The sequence below is a fragment of the Mixophyes fleayi genome, chromosome 1 (assembly GCF_038048845.1).
Source record: "Mixophyes fleayi isolate aMixFle1 chromosome 1, aMixFle1.hap1, whole genome shotgun sequence".
Taxonomy (NCBI): domain Eukaryota; kingdom Metazoa; phylum Chordata; class Amphibia; order Anura; family Limnodynastidae; genus Mixophyes; species Mixophyes fleayi.
In genome coordinates this window covers 157,734,145-157,746,949 of record NC_134402.1, presented here as the reverse complement: position 1 = coordinate 157,746,949, position 12,805 = coordinate 157,734,145, and the positions used below count along the sequence as shown (strand labels likewise).

The 12,805-nt window shown below is 37.5% G+C and overlaps 1 protein-coding gene across 6 annotated transcripts in view; it reads right to left on the bottom strand.

Annotated features, from left to right (window-relative positions):
* Positions 1 to 12,805, bottom strand: part of ADAMTS3 (ADAM metallopeptidase with thrombospondin type 1 motif 3) — a 186,771-nt gene that overhangs the window by 49,282 nt on the left and 124,684 nt on the right. For all 6 annotated transcript variants that reach the window (XM_075202327.1, XM_075202344.1, XM_075202334.1 and 3 more), the window contains exons 10-13: positions 8,589 to 8,721; positions 8,332 to 8,445; positions 3,235 to 3,380; positions 1,361 to 1,536 (exon numbers count right to left, since the gene is read on the bottom strand). In XM_075202327.1, the coding sequence (XP_075058428.1) occupies positions 1,361 to 1,536; positions 3,235 to 3,380; positions 8,332 to 8,445; positions 8,589 to 8,721 (569 nt within the window). The remainder of the gene's footprint in view (positions 1 to 1,360; positions 1,537 to 3,234; positions 3,381 to 8,331; positions 8,446 to 8,588; positions 8,722 to 12,805) is intronic.

Here is a 12,805-nt window from a genome sequence, read left to right as displayed (position 1 = left end):
CTCACTAATGAATTGCCGTACAATGCAGAACACAGGGTCCCCGTACCGGGTAACCACGAACCAAGATGCTTCGAAGTATGTGGTGGCATTACCCAATCAGCGATAGCACCGTACACCCCAGTTGCCAACTGCAAGGGCTCTCCTGCTTAACCTTACTTACTCTGTGACTACCAAACCTTATAATATAACAAAAAAACAACCAGGGTGGGTGGGAGGGGATTTCTGCGACGGAAGAGACCCAGCATCCTCTGCGTGAGAATATATGGGCACACAAACCTAAACACTCCCACAGGATTCTATTGGCTGGAGATGACCAACAACTTAACCCTCAATGGGTAAGTGCTATGCTTCTGAACATGTGAATAAGTTTAAGGATGTTTGGCTTTATGTGCCTCACTTCTCATTAAGCATTAAAGGTATAAAATAGTCCATGAAAATTGAGAATATCCATACTCAGGTATCAAAACTAGGTTACATGTTCAGTAGAGTACGCTAGTAAGCTGTGCTAAATTGAAAATGATGTCTAGTATTTTCTTTAACACAAGAAAACATAACTTTGGGAGCTCTAATTTCAGGCAACCTATTGCAGACGGACTCAAAATAATCATGCATATGCCACCCCCTTCTCTCATGTGCTCCCCATTACAGTGAGACACAGCCTAAGTCGGCTGTAGCTGGGGTTGCATTTTTGGAGTGGGTCAGATTGTCTTATTTTTCTACTGTGTTGGTCTAGTTAGGTCATAATCAGTACCTTTCTTTCCATTACTTCAGCAGTTGGACAACTTATATTACAGTTAGGTAACAGAGACAAAGCAGCATTGCATACTTTGAAAGCAGCGCACAGCACTGATCATCACTAGTAACTGCTGAATGTTGCCAACTTTAAACTTGCCACACTGAGCTGCTGTACGCCCCTAGCGCTCAGCAGCGTTCAGTGGTCAGTGGTGATAGCTGGAAGGAACAGGACAATGGAGTTTTGCTCAGGTCATCAAAACACATGCTCTTGGTGTGCTGTGCAGGGATATATTCAATGAATTGAATAGAGCCCTGCAAGTCATGGCTTCCTATAAACTTCACTGTATGTAAAGGCACATGTATAATGAGCCCTTTATATCAAATAGATAATAAAGTTCATACATCCTACTTTCTGTACATCTGTACTGTGTATAAAATTACAGTTATCATTGGTTGCTTTGAGGTTGCACCACACTGTTAAAGAAGTCCCATCAATTTCTAAAATTAAATTGTGCTGTTTGTTAATATGCAAATATTCAATTATTATTATTATTATTATTATTATTATTATTATTATAGTATTTGGATCACAATTAACTATTTTTAAGTAAATAAATATTCTCACCATCGGGATGCTCATATGGTAGCCAATGATGTTTTACATTCTGGAACTCAAAGTGGGAGTTTCTCTGCTGGCACTGTTGTGCTCTAAAGTCTTCAAATTGTTTAGGACATTCTTCAGTGTTGCACAGTTGATATTCATAATTTAATCCAGCACAGTCTTGGCCACCATTCACTGGCCTAAGACGAAAAAACAGTTTGGGTGAAAAAATAAACAAACCAAAAACACAGAATCTGAAATAAAGAATAGATTAGCAATCATAATTTTTAAATATATCACTGGTTTTGGGATATAAATATTTATATACGAATGTGTTTTTTTTAGAACATTGGATACATGCTGTATATTCACAACTTGATCACATTATTCTTTATGCGTATGTAAACCATCAACAATATTAAATGGGAAGGAGTATCTCAAGTGTTCTACAAAACATTGCATTTTAAGTAACATTTAATTTTAATAAATGGTTCTGAAGCTATACCATGCAGATGAATATGGAAATCAGTTGGCAGTAACCAAGATATTACCACTTTACGTGAAACCTGTTCTCTCTGCGCAATCATATCTTTTCATTACAAGGGTCCTTTCCATCAAATGAATCAGCTCTACAACCCATAGTTCTTTCAAAATTTTTTCTATTCTATTTCATTTTACTGACTACATTTTGATTGACAAAAGACACAATTAATAGAAAAAAAATTGAGGATTCGGGCAAAATAAAAATTAAAAACATTTAGGGCTAGATTTACTAAACTGCGGTTTTGGAAAAGTGGAGATGTTGCCTATAGCAACCAATCAGATTCTAGCTTTCACTTATTTAGTGCATTCTACAAAATGACAGCTAGAATCTGATTGGTTGCTATAGGCAACATCTCCACTTTTTCAAACCCGCAGTTTAGTAAATATACCCCTTAGCCCAGTGGATTCCAAACTTTTTCAGTTCAAGGCACCCTTAGGGTCTCCAAAGTTTTTTCAAGGCACCCCTAGGCCAAAATAATTACCAAGTAGTCCCCCGACTTCCTTACCACTGGCCCTGGCCGAGGCACCCCTGTGAGATCTCCAAGGCACCCCAGTGAGCCTAGGCGCACAGTTTGGGAACTACTGCCTTAGCCTTAGATTAGCAACTTAATGTTATTCATTGGTAGCTATTTTGAATTTCAAAAGTTCTCTTTTTTACTCCATTATATGCAATTGAGACTGATTTAACATATATTGCATAAAGCAATACATAACTAAGTAAAATTAGCACATCTAGATTAATGTATTCCAAATGTATTGGTTAATTGTACATTGGTATTAAACTTGCCTGTGCATGCAAGTCAAAATATATGCCTTTAAAGTTGCACTTCCAGATAGCTTTGAGACTTACTTCAATCCACTGCTTTTAAAAGATTGCAGAGGGGAGTGTGAGAAGTAAGACCAATCAGAAGACACAATCTCTGATAGAAATTCTTCCCACTCACATCCCCCTGACAGTGTCACACATCCCAAGGTTTCAGCCTTGGCTATGAAATGAATGGCAGAGCCTAGAGAAAAGCAGCTGCACAGAGCAGGCTTTGGGGATCCAGTGGTTGACGCCTCCCAAATTCTAGACATCGTAGGATGAATTTTTCACTATATGTGGTAGTACTGCTTTAAGTAGCATTAGCAATAGAAAGCAGTGAAAATTAGTTTGATTACAATATAATTATCAGCCCTCTGTACAATAAATTAGGCTTTATAAAGTACTCAATGAAATCTGGCAACATGTATCTTAAAAAAATAAGTTAATTTAAAAGTAATTTTCAATCTAGAATAATTTGAATGGAAAAAAATCTGTTTATGAATCTTGAGGCCCCTGCAGAACTTTGCAACACACATATAGATATACTTACATTGGGTTATTGCATTGACGTGTTCTAAAACGCACGCCAATACCACAAGTTCTTGAACAAGATCCAAATTTCGTCCATGCTCCCCAGCTGCCATCTTGTTTAACTTGGTTAGTGGTCCTCCACATACAGTGACCCTTATAGCACCACTAAGGATGAAAATGGCACACATAAGCCATCAGTGTGAAAAATTATAAGGTAACAAATAACTGATACTATAAATATGGCATATGGGACAAGGTATAAGCCAATAACTATAACCCCAAATAAGTGTACAAATTAGGTAGATAATACTTTTATTAAATTAGGTTGTTGAGATTTCCTGATCTCAAAAAGCTTTGAAGCGCTGAATAGCATTGAATAGTATTGCAACAATTGCATTGCAGACTGTTCATTGCTCTGCAATAGTACTCTATGGAAGAGTTTCCTTAGAACACTGCTGTGAGCCATGGACAAACTTTGTCAGCACCGACCCAGCTCAGCTTCAGGTAACAGATGGAGGGCACACTGTGTGTTTTTGTCTGAGGGGAAACAAGGGGAACAAAATAATGGAGGGCACAGTGTGTGTATGAGAGAAACAAGTGTAATGATAAAGGAGGGCACAGTGTGACGAGAGCAACAGTAATGAGGGAAACAGTGTGATGCAGGGGCCACAGTGTGACTGGATCAATATTAAATAACTTTTGATAAAAATTTATTTAAAGCAAATAGCGCAGGGCTCTTATTTATGTAATTGCACGTGAACTTATTTTGATATTGTGTGTGTCTATTGTGAGATAGGAAATTGTTATAGACCAGGGTAGAAAAGTTGTTTTTTCTGTTTAACTTTGCTATAGGATATGCCTATTTCTGATGTATATATCTGATACAATGAGCCTGTGTTTACCAAGCCTCTTGTGTATTGTGATGTGGGAAACTAGCTTGCTTTTGGTTTTTGTTGTTCTGTGTGAATATGTGTTCCGAACGGTCTGATGAAAGGCCACATGTTAATTAGATCTTTTGATGTGTGAAGGTCCAACATTGAAGGCAGGAACTTTTAGTTAAGACTGGCTCCTGGATTCTCTGCTTCTGAAAACCAGGTGTAGGACATCACAGTGTTTCTAGAATTTCACAGATAAATGTAAATATCGTTAGCTTTGCAATGCATGTCAATTTGTGTTTTGCTAAGCAGGGTTACATCCTGATTCTAAAAATAGACTGTTTCTGAACTGTATAAAAAATGAGCTGCGTGAGCATGTAAGTGTTCTTCTGATTTCAACATCTGACTTGATCACTGATACCTCTAATCAGTGAGAGTAAATAAACATTTTGCTTCAAAGACCTGCTTGCAAACATCTTCAATATCGTTGTATTCCTGTGATCTACAGATTAGACCCTAAATCTAATCGTTCTCCGGCTGTCTCTGAGGTTTTGGACCCAAGCTTTTCGAGGACCGCTGCTCTGCCTGCTACCCAGCAGCCCTGGTCAATGTGATAGGCCAGGGGGGGATCCATTCACAGCAACCCGGATCCATAGTAAGAGGTCCGGACTTACCAGCCCAGGTACATCAGCAACGAGATACGCTAGCAGCGTCAGTGACCCACAAGGAACGTGATTCTGAGTGCCATAGAAGGAGCTCAGTGGTGGCATCAGGCCCCTCCCTCTGCGGTAGGAGGGGCGTATTTGTAATAACAAAAGGGGACGGTGGCAAAGAAAGCCCAGCCGGTTCCCAGCAACAACAGACAGGCTGGCATAGGCGGTCCATCCTGTCACATACAGGAACCACGGTGATGAAGGGGGAGCAGTGTGAAATACATGTTATTTGAAACATATGTTCTGTGTTGGAACTTCTTTAGGGGAGTCAAGTTCTCCTTTAAATAATTTATGCAATGTCCAAGACAGTAGTATTGTAATTTCACTCAAAGCTTAGCCTGCTATCAACTATAGGGGGCGATATGGTATGCTATAAAAATATAGTGCTATAAATTCTTTCAGGGAGGGGCCCCACAACTATAACTACACCTATAAATATTTATTTTTTTGGATTCAATTTCTGCCAGCTGTCACTCATCCATTCTTGCATATCAGCTGAGAAGGCATTTATTATTGATATTGAAGCTTTTATAATGATAGTGGATTATTTGGACTAGTGTCAAATAAATTTGCATGCATATATTACATACTGTAAGCTACTGCAGTCCTACAGAACACCTTACTTCAACTTTACATGAATTATGATTTTACTTTTTAAATTACATATTTGCTATGTGTTGAATCCTTAATAATGCCTAATGTTATTAAATGTATTCCTAAAAATCAGATAATAGAATTTGTAGTGACATATTGTACAGTTTGTATTGTTTGGTAACATAATTGAGGCTATAAGACATTTATACAAATACACAATGTCATACTTTTTGTGGTTTAAAACTTAATTTTTAAAAAACAAATTAAATTAGACAATTGAATTGCTTTGTGTGCTTTTATTACGTGTGGTCTTATGGTCAGACTCATCCTGTCCTTAGGAGGTGGTGGTTATAACACAGAGTGTTATGCAGTGCCAGAAATCACATTTTAGTTCTGTTTATACCAACAGGGGTGCATTACTATTATAAAGCATATATGTACTGTACTATGTAAATGTGAATTGCAAAAATGAAAGTCTGCAAAAACAATAATCCAAACAGTTCCCAGCTTCCTTTTAGCCAATACGGGAATCCATGTAAAAATCTTAATAAAAATGTAAGATGTCATATAATTAATCCTTGTAAAAATATGAATATCCATATAATTAATACCAATAAAAATGCCATTCTTTATTGGCAGGCAAACCCCCCAATAAAGCAGTAGGAGTCTGCATTTGGCAGGTAAGATGTTCTCCCAATGCCACCAGCATTATGTCATCTCAGTTAAAGGTTTGTTATTTTAGGATGGTGTCTGCAAAGCGATTGGTTATGTGGAATGACATTGCTAGTAGCTGAGCCAAATGCATTGAAAGATTCTTATTGGAATGCAAACGCACCATTTTTAAAGTGGTGTGCTATAATAAAAGCATGCTTATTTTTGGACTGGTGGAAGTACTTGTGATCAAGATTTAGGGCTCTATTTATTATAGGGAGAAAACCAACTTATCCATATGTATCAAGGGGTTACTCCCGGTGAAAGTCTAATAAGAAGGATTATGGTGGACTCTACAGTGTGAGCATTATGCCATGTCCTCCTATCGCTATCACCATCTCAGGATGGCGGTAGCAGGGTTGTTTAATAGAAAAACTGCTTTATTTATTTAAATTAAGCATTGTTTTTTATTAAGAATTACAGCATAGCTATTTTTTTTACTACTTTGTATATATCTTTCTTTTCTTTTTTTTTCGTGGAAAGTGGCACTGAAAGCCCAAGTCAGGGCATCCAGTTCCACTGCGCATGTGTGACATGTCACACATGCCCAGATGCATGCTGGACTGGCTGGGGATTCCTCTTACTGCTGCCAGCCAGTATTGCCGGGCAGCTGAGTATCACTCAGCGGTCCCAGATAAATTTCAAATACATTATGGAAATGCAAGATATTCTATCACTGTTATCACCGCAGCATTGTAAATAAAGCCTTTAGTAACTAAAGTATGATAAATCTCTATATAAGATATTCATAAAAATATCTTTCTTTTAACTATTATTATTATTTCTATAGATAAAAGCAAATTACATGTTTGCTAGAAGAAATACAGAAGTGAATTAAAAGTAATTTATATAAAGTAGTTCTGGTATCAACATATCCAGTGACAGTACTTTGAAAATATTAAATATATGATTACATGTTAAAAACATAATGCTGCAGCTACCATTTCTATCATCTTCTATTGTCTCAAAACAGTGGTAGATCGTGTTTCTTTTTACACAAGTAGGATACATGCTAAATCTGTCTCTTTTTAATTTATATAAAATAAATATATATCCAGCAACAAGACAGAAATACAAATGGGAATATACAGAGACAGTGTAAACAAATGATAAATATTGTAAATTTAAAAAAAATGCATGTTTTATGATTAAAAAGAATACAAATATGTAGGGAGTTTTCCTTTATTAAAACAGAAAGCTATATTTAATGGGTCAAGGAGATGCCTGAGTCACTGTAAGTTTTCAGTATGCTGAGGACCTTCTTCTGAGTAGATGATATTATACAAGCTGATATGACATGTACTAACATAAAATATTAACCCTGAGTAGTAATAAATCCCAAATAATATTATTAAACATATATCAAATCGATAATAAAGACATGCTGGTCACAACCTGTGATATCACAGACAATATCAGGCAATTGGCTAACACTACTAAGTGTGTCGCCCCAAGAAAGCAGTAATCCATGATAAAGAGCTAATTGAGGTTGACAAATTCATTAATAGTCAATTTGAATATACTGGTTGCCCTTCAGTTCAAACGTCAGGAACAAAAAACCTTGACCACAACCAAATCTACCTGTGAAACATTTGGAGAGGCTTTGAAATGGAAACATACCTTATTCAAAATTGTGTGTCATAGGCCTCCCATTAATGGTTAGCGGCCTGAACCATCTACAGCTTTGTAGGTGGCTCAGAAGCACATCCTATATAATGAGAAAGTGTATGGATAAAGAACTATGTCTTCCACCATATAATTTCTGTTGGAAATAGGTACACCACTATTAATGTGATTATGTCTCATGAGTGCACGCTGGTTGTACTGTGACATTAGCACTGCTCGAGGGAAAGGCATACAAGGAATTATGTCAGCTATGGTCTACTGATGTGGGCATGATGGCTGTCCTGGTCTTCTAAGGCAGAAGCATACTCTCAACAGACCCCAGTCCCAGTATGAGTGTATGGAGAAAGGGAGTTTCTACAGTGTAATGATTATAATGTGGTGAAAAGGAGCCATTAAGTGTTCATGTATTTATCCAGTGGAAAAGAGCAGTGTTTGCATACCTGTCTGTGAACATTACAGGGCAGTGGAGAGGCTGCAAAGGAAAAACTGCCAAACATATGTAAATTAAACTATTTGAGAAAATGTTCATTGGTCATTATCATATAGTGCATTTGTTTTAAAGTGGTTGTGTAAAGTTGGAGTTATCCTTTAACTCACTTTTCCAGGAGCACATTCTGTCCCATCAAGAGGAGGACCTTTCTTGGTCTTACAGAAATATGGATTATCAGGATGGCTGCACCACAATTGTTTGCAAGGGTCAAATGTCCTGAACTGAAATAAAGAAGTACATTAAATTAGCTCTTTGTAGCCATACTACACAAACATGCACAGAGACAGATATGTGGTGATAAAGAGAGATGCACATAGAAAATGATAGAAACAACACACATATAAAAAAAATAAAGATGTCATACAGCTGTGCACATTTTGTAGCCAACACCAAAATCGAATCGACACTGTTCATCCATTGAATAGTTAATTCCTGGGAGGTCTGGAAGCTTAGGCCAGTCATGTTCAAATGGGTCATCCAGAAGGCAATCATACAAACTAAATAACACAATAATAAAAAACATAAAAAAAATCCAGGTTAGGTTAGAAAGTGTTATATTTCTGCACAGTTAGAAATTCAGTCATAAGTTATAATTATAAAACAAAGTATTTTGTAGCATTTTATGATATATGAAGTTTGACTAAGTAAAGCTAGATACCCACAGGCAATGCGTCAAATGGTAGTGACACTGAAAATCAAGTGCCATTGAGTTTGACATGCTGGGGTATATTTAGTGGTGGTGTTGCCCATAGTAACTAATCGGATATCTAGCTATTATTTATGAAGTACATTCTAGAAAATAATAGCTAAAATCTAATTGGTTTCCATGGGCAACACTTCCACTTGTTCTTTATAGAAGGTTTGATAATTTTACCTGACTGTTAATAATAACCTGCACTTCATCATCATCATCATCATCAACATTTATTTATATAGCGCCAGCAAATTCCGTAACGCTTTACAATTGGGAATGCACTTTTGGCATCTCCTCTGGGAATGCTCCAAAATCCATGCCTATTGGCTTAAAGTTATTCGGTGTATTCAAAAAACAGGTATTACCTATATGTCCACCGGCCACTTCTCTATTTGGGTTGCATCTGAAGGGTAGAGTAAATAAAATGATGCAGATATATATTTTACATTTATTTATGATGGCTAAGGTCAGCATAGCCAGGCTCTGGATGGCCCTTACGGGTTCTAAGATTCCTAATTGGATATCACTAGTTAATTCTATGCTAGGACACGAAAGGTTTGTTTAAACTAGTAGGAAGGCCTCACTGATATTTGAAAATATTTGGGGCAGGTGATTTGATTCCCCATAGGCTTTGGCCTCTATGAGGAGGCTGAGCACCCATGTTTAATGACCTTGCGCATATTTTTGTCAACTTGCGTTTTGATCATTATGTTTTATGTATCTGCCTATGTATTAACAATATCCCAATCTCTGTTATACTGTTTAACAGTTCATGCTTTGTATGACTCATGTGAACTTAGACTGTTCTGCAATGTCTATTTATTGTTAATTTCATACTTTGGTTTGGATTTGTTTTGAAATATCGATAAACTTACTTTATTCAAGCTATAAGCTGCACTTGCAGTTGGTGTATGAATGATTGTGGGAAATGGAGGACACTAAATGGAGCATGGAGCATTCAAAAAAACAGGTACTGGTCTGAAAGCAATTTACCTGCTTTTACTATCCACAGCATGCATTTTGATTCCAGTGAGTATGTTTCTTCATGCTAGTAAAAGCAAGTAAACAAGTGTGGTAATTGAACCCATAGGTCCCAATGACCACATACCCAGTAGCATCTGTACTATCAGTAGGGAGCATTAGCATAGCCAAATCATTGTTTAGATGTTGAATGCTCCATTTACTTGAGTCCACTGTAAATTAAATCATTCTCACTTGTGATCAGGAGCATTTGCATTTCAACACTGTTATTCGATGCTGCATGCTACATTGCTACATTTTGCATGTACCACAAATGAACACATGGGGGTCAATGGTGTGTCCTTTTCTCCCCTCCATTCAAGTACAAGTGCTTATTACTACCACATATCACATGATTGCAAATGCCACATATCACGTGATTGCAAATGGTATGAGGTGTATCGTAGTCAGTTCAGTATTTACATTTTCTAAACTACACCAAAGTTTCATCAGAATGTTTAAAATGACCAATGAATACCATAATACTTTTCCTAAGGCGACCCTAGCTTGAGCCACAAGGGATGCTGCATGTTCGGTTAGTTAAATATCCCTGTAAACTGATTCTGTTACCCACATTTAAATTGTTGTGGAGGGGGTAGGGATGTGAGTGGAAGACCAATCACAGTCACAATCCAAACATTAGTCTTATCGCTCACAACTAACCCCTCCACCCACCTTGTTCTTTGGCCAGTGCTCTGAAAGAATTGGATCTCGCTAGGGGTAGTGTTGCATCAGTAAAATGTTTCCTTGGTTCTGTAATAAGTGACATTTCATTTTTATGAAGGTTTCCTTAACATTTTGGTATTGGGACGAAGAATAAGTCTGGGAGGTGATTTTTATCATCATCATCAGCAGCTATTTATATAGCGCTACTAATTCTGCAGCACTGTACTGAGAACTCATTCACATCAGTCCCTACCTCATTGGAGCTTACAGTCTAAATTCCCTAACATACACACACACACACACACATTAGGGTCAATTTGATAGCAGCCAATTAACCTAGTAGTATGTTTTTGGAGTGTGGGAGGTAACCAGAGCACCCGGAGGAAACCCACGCAAACACAGGACATGAAAACTCCACACAGATAAGGCCATGGTCAGGAATTGAACTTATGACCCCAGTGTTGTGAGGCAGAAGTGCTAACCACTAAGCCACCGTGCTGCTGTTTAAGTTATGTATTAATAATACAATTCCTTTTCATTATTTCATTTTTGTCTACAAAATGATTATATTATTGTAAATGAACAATTAGGGCATTTGAGCAACATATAATTAACATATTACAAATAATATAATTATTAACTAGTAGTATATAGTTATTTTGTGAACGGACAAAACAAAACATTCATCATAAAAGAATCTGGTGACTCATTCTAAATATTTTTATTTTAGCTAAGTACCCCAGGCATAATAGACAACAATTATCCCCTAAGGGATCCCCCCGGCGCTAATAGTCAATAAAGAGTGGATTCCAAAATGAAAAATGGAAATAAGTAGATGACCCTGCAGCTAGAACACGGTTCACCAAACCGTTAAATCAAAAGAATGCACATTGTAAGTCAAGCGCTGGGGCACCCACAATACAGATATTGCTCTATTCCTATCATAGGATACAATTTTCGATGAAGCCAAATTAAAATATTTGCCATAGTTGCAACTTCGCGACAGTAATCGGCTTACCTTTGCCTGCCCCTTCCCTCCCATGTTCTGCCTCTCCAGTTATAAGGAAGTGCAAGTGCAAGTGTAAGAAGTACAAATTGAGCCAACCCTTGGTAGACCTTGCCAAGATTTGTAATGCCAAAGAGAGAAAACAACTCAAGGGGAGGCACTGACTTGGAGAAGATGTGAGATTATGCTAACTGTGAGATTGGAAAGCCCACCCTCATCCAGATATTTGCGTTGGTGTGAAAATATGTTCCCAAATCTATGGTACTGAAGAAATAATGGAACAGTTCACTTTAAGACACTAATATGTGTGAGGATGATTACGCCCACTTATCCCTTAAATAGGAACCAAAGGTGCAGAAGTAACAGCTTTGAAAAAGTCCTAGGATATAGGACGAAACGCGTCAGCAGGGTTCCTCTCCATATTCTTGTCAAACACAGCGCTGTGTGAAGAAGTGAGAGGTAAAGGAGAGTGTTTTAATACCTACTACAGCTTCCGCTGCAACTAATTGGTTTATTTCCAACGAAACTTTGGTTCCTGGGCAACCAAGGGGTGTATCCCCAGATACGAGGTGACGGAAAAACGTGCTTGCGTCATACGCACTCTTCGGATCACAGATCCAACCTGGGCAAACTCCGTCTCTCTCCATTTATGGAAATCATCCAGGAGGGGACGGTATATTGTATTTGAATTTCGGTCATACTTTAAGTCACGGATCAAGTCGGGTAAGCCCTATTATTTTATATTTTCCGGAGTGCGTAAGTCACTACAAGACAGCCACACGTGGTTATGTTTTACTGCTATACACATGGACTCTAAGTTCAACAAGCGGATACATGATACAAAGGAGTTATAGACGACAGCAGTTACCTATGCATAGGTGGAACTATACTCTACATATATGTGTTTGGATGTATCGTTAACCATACGGTGGACAACAATACCAGCAAGTTTTTCTATGCACTTTTTCCATTCTATTTGTTCAGGTGTATTACTATTATCCAATATCTATTTTTAATCCCTCCCCTTCCCTTAATTTTTGAATCATGCATGTATTCGGTTTCTGGATATTGGAAATGTATACTTTTTAATTTCTAATTATTATTTGGGTATCTGTATCATATTGGATCCATATGCAAGAATATCTTCATCTATATAAAGATTGGCCTCACCTGTTATGAATATATAGAAGGTGTA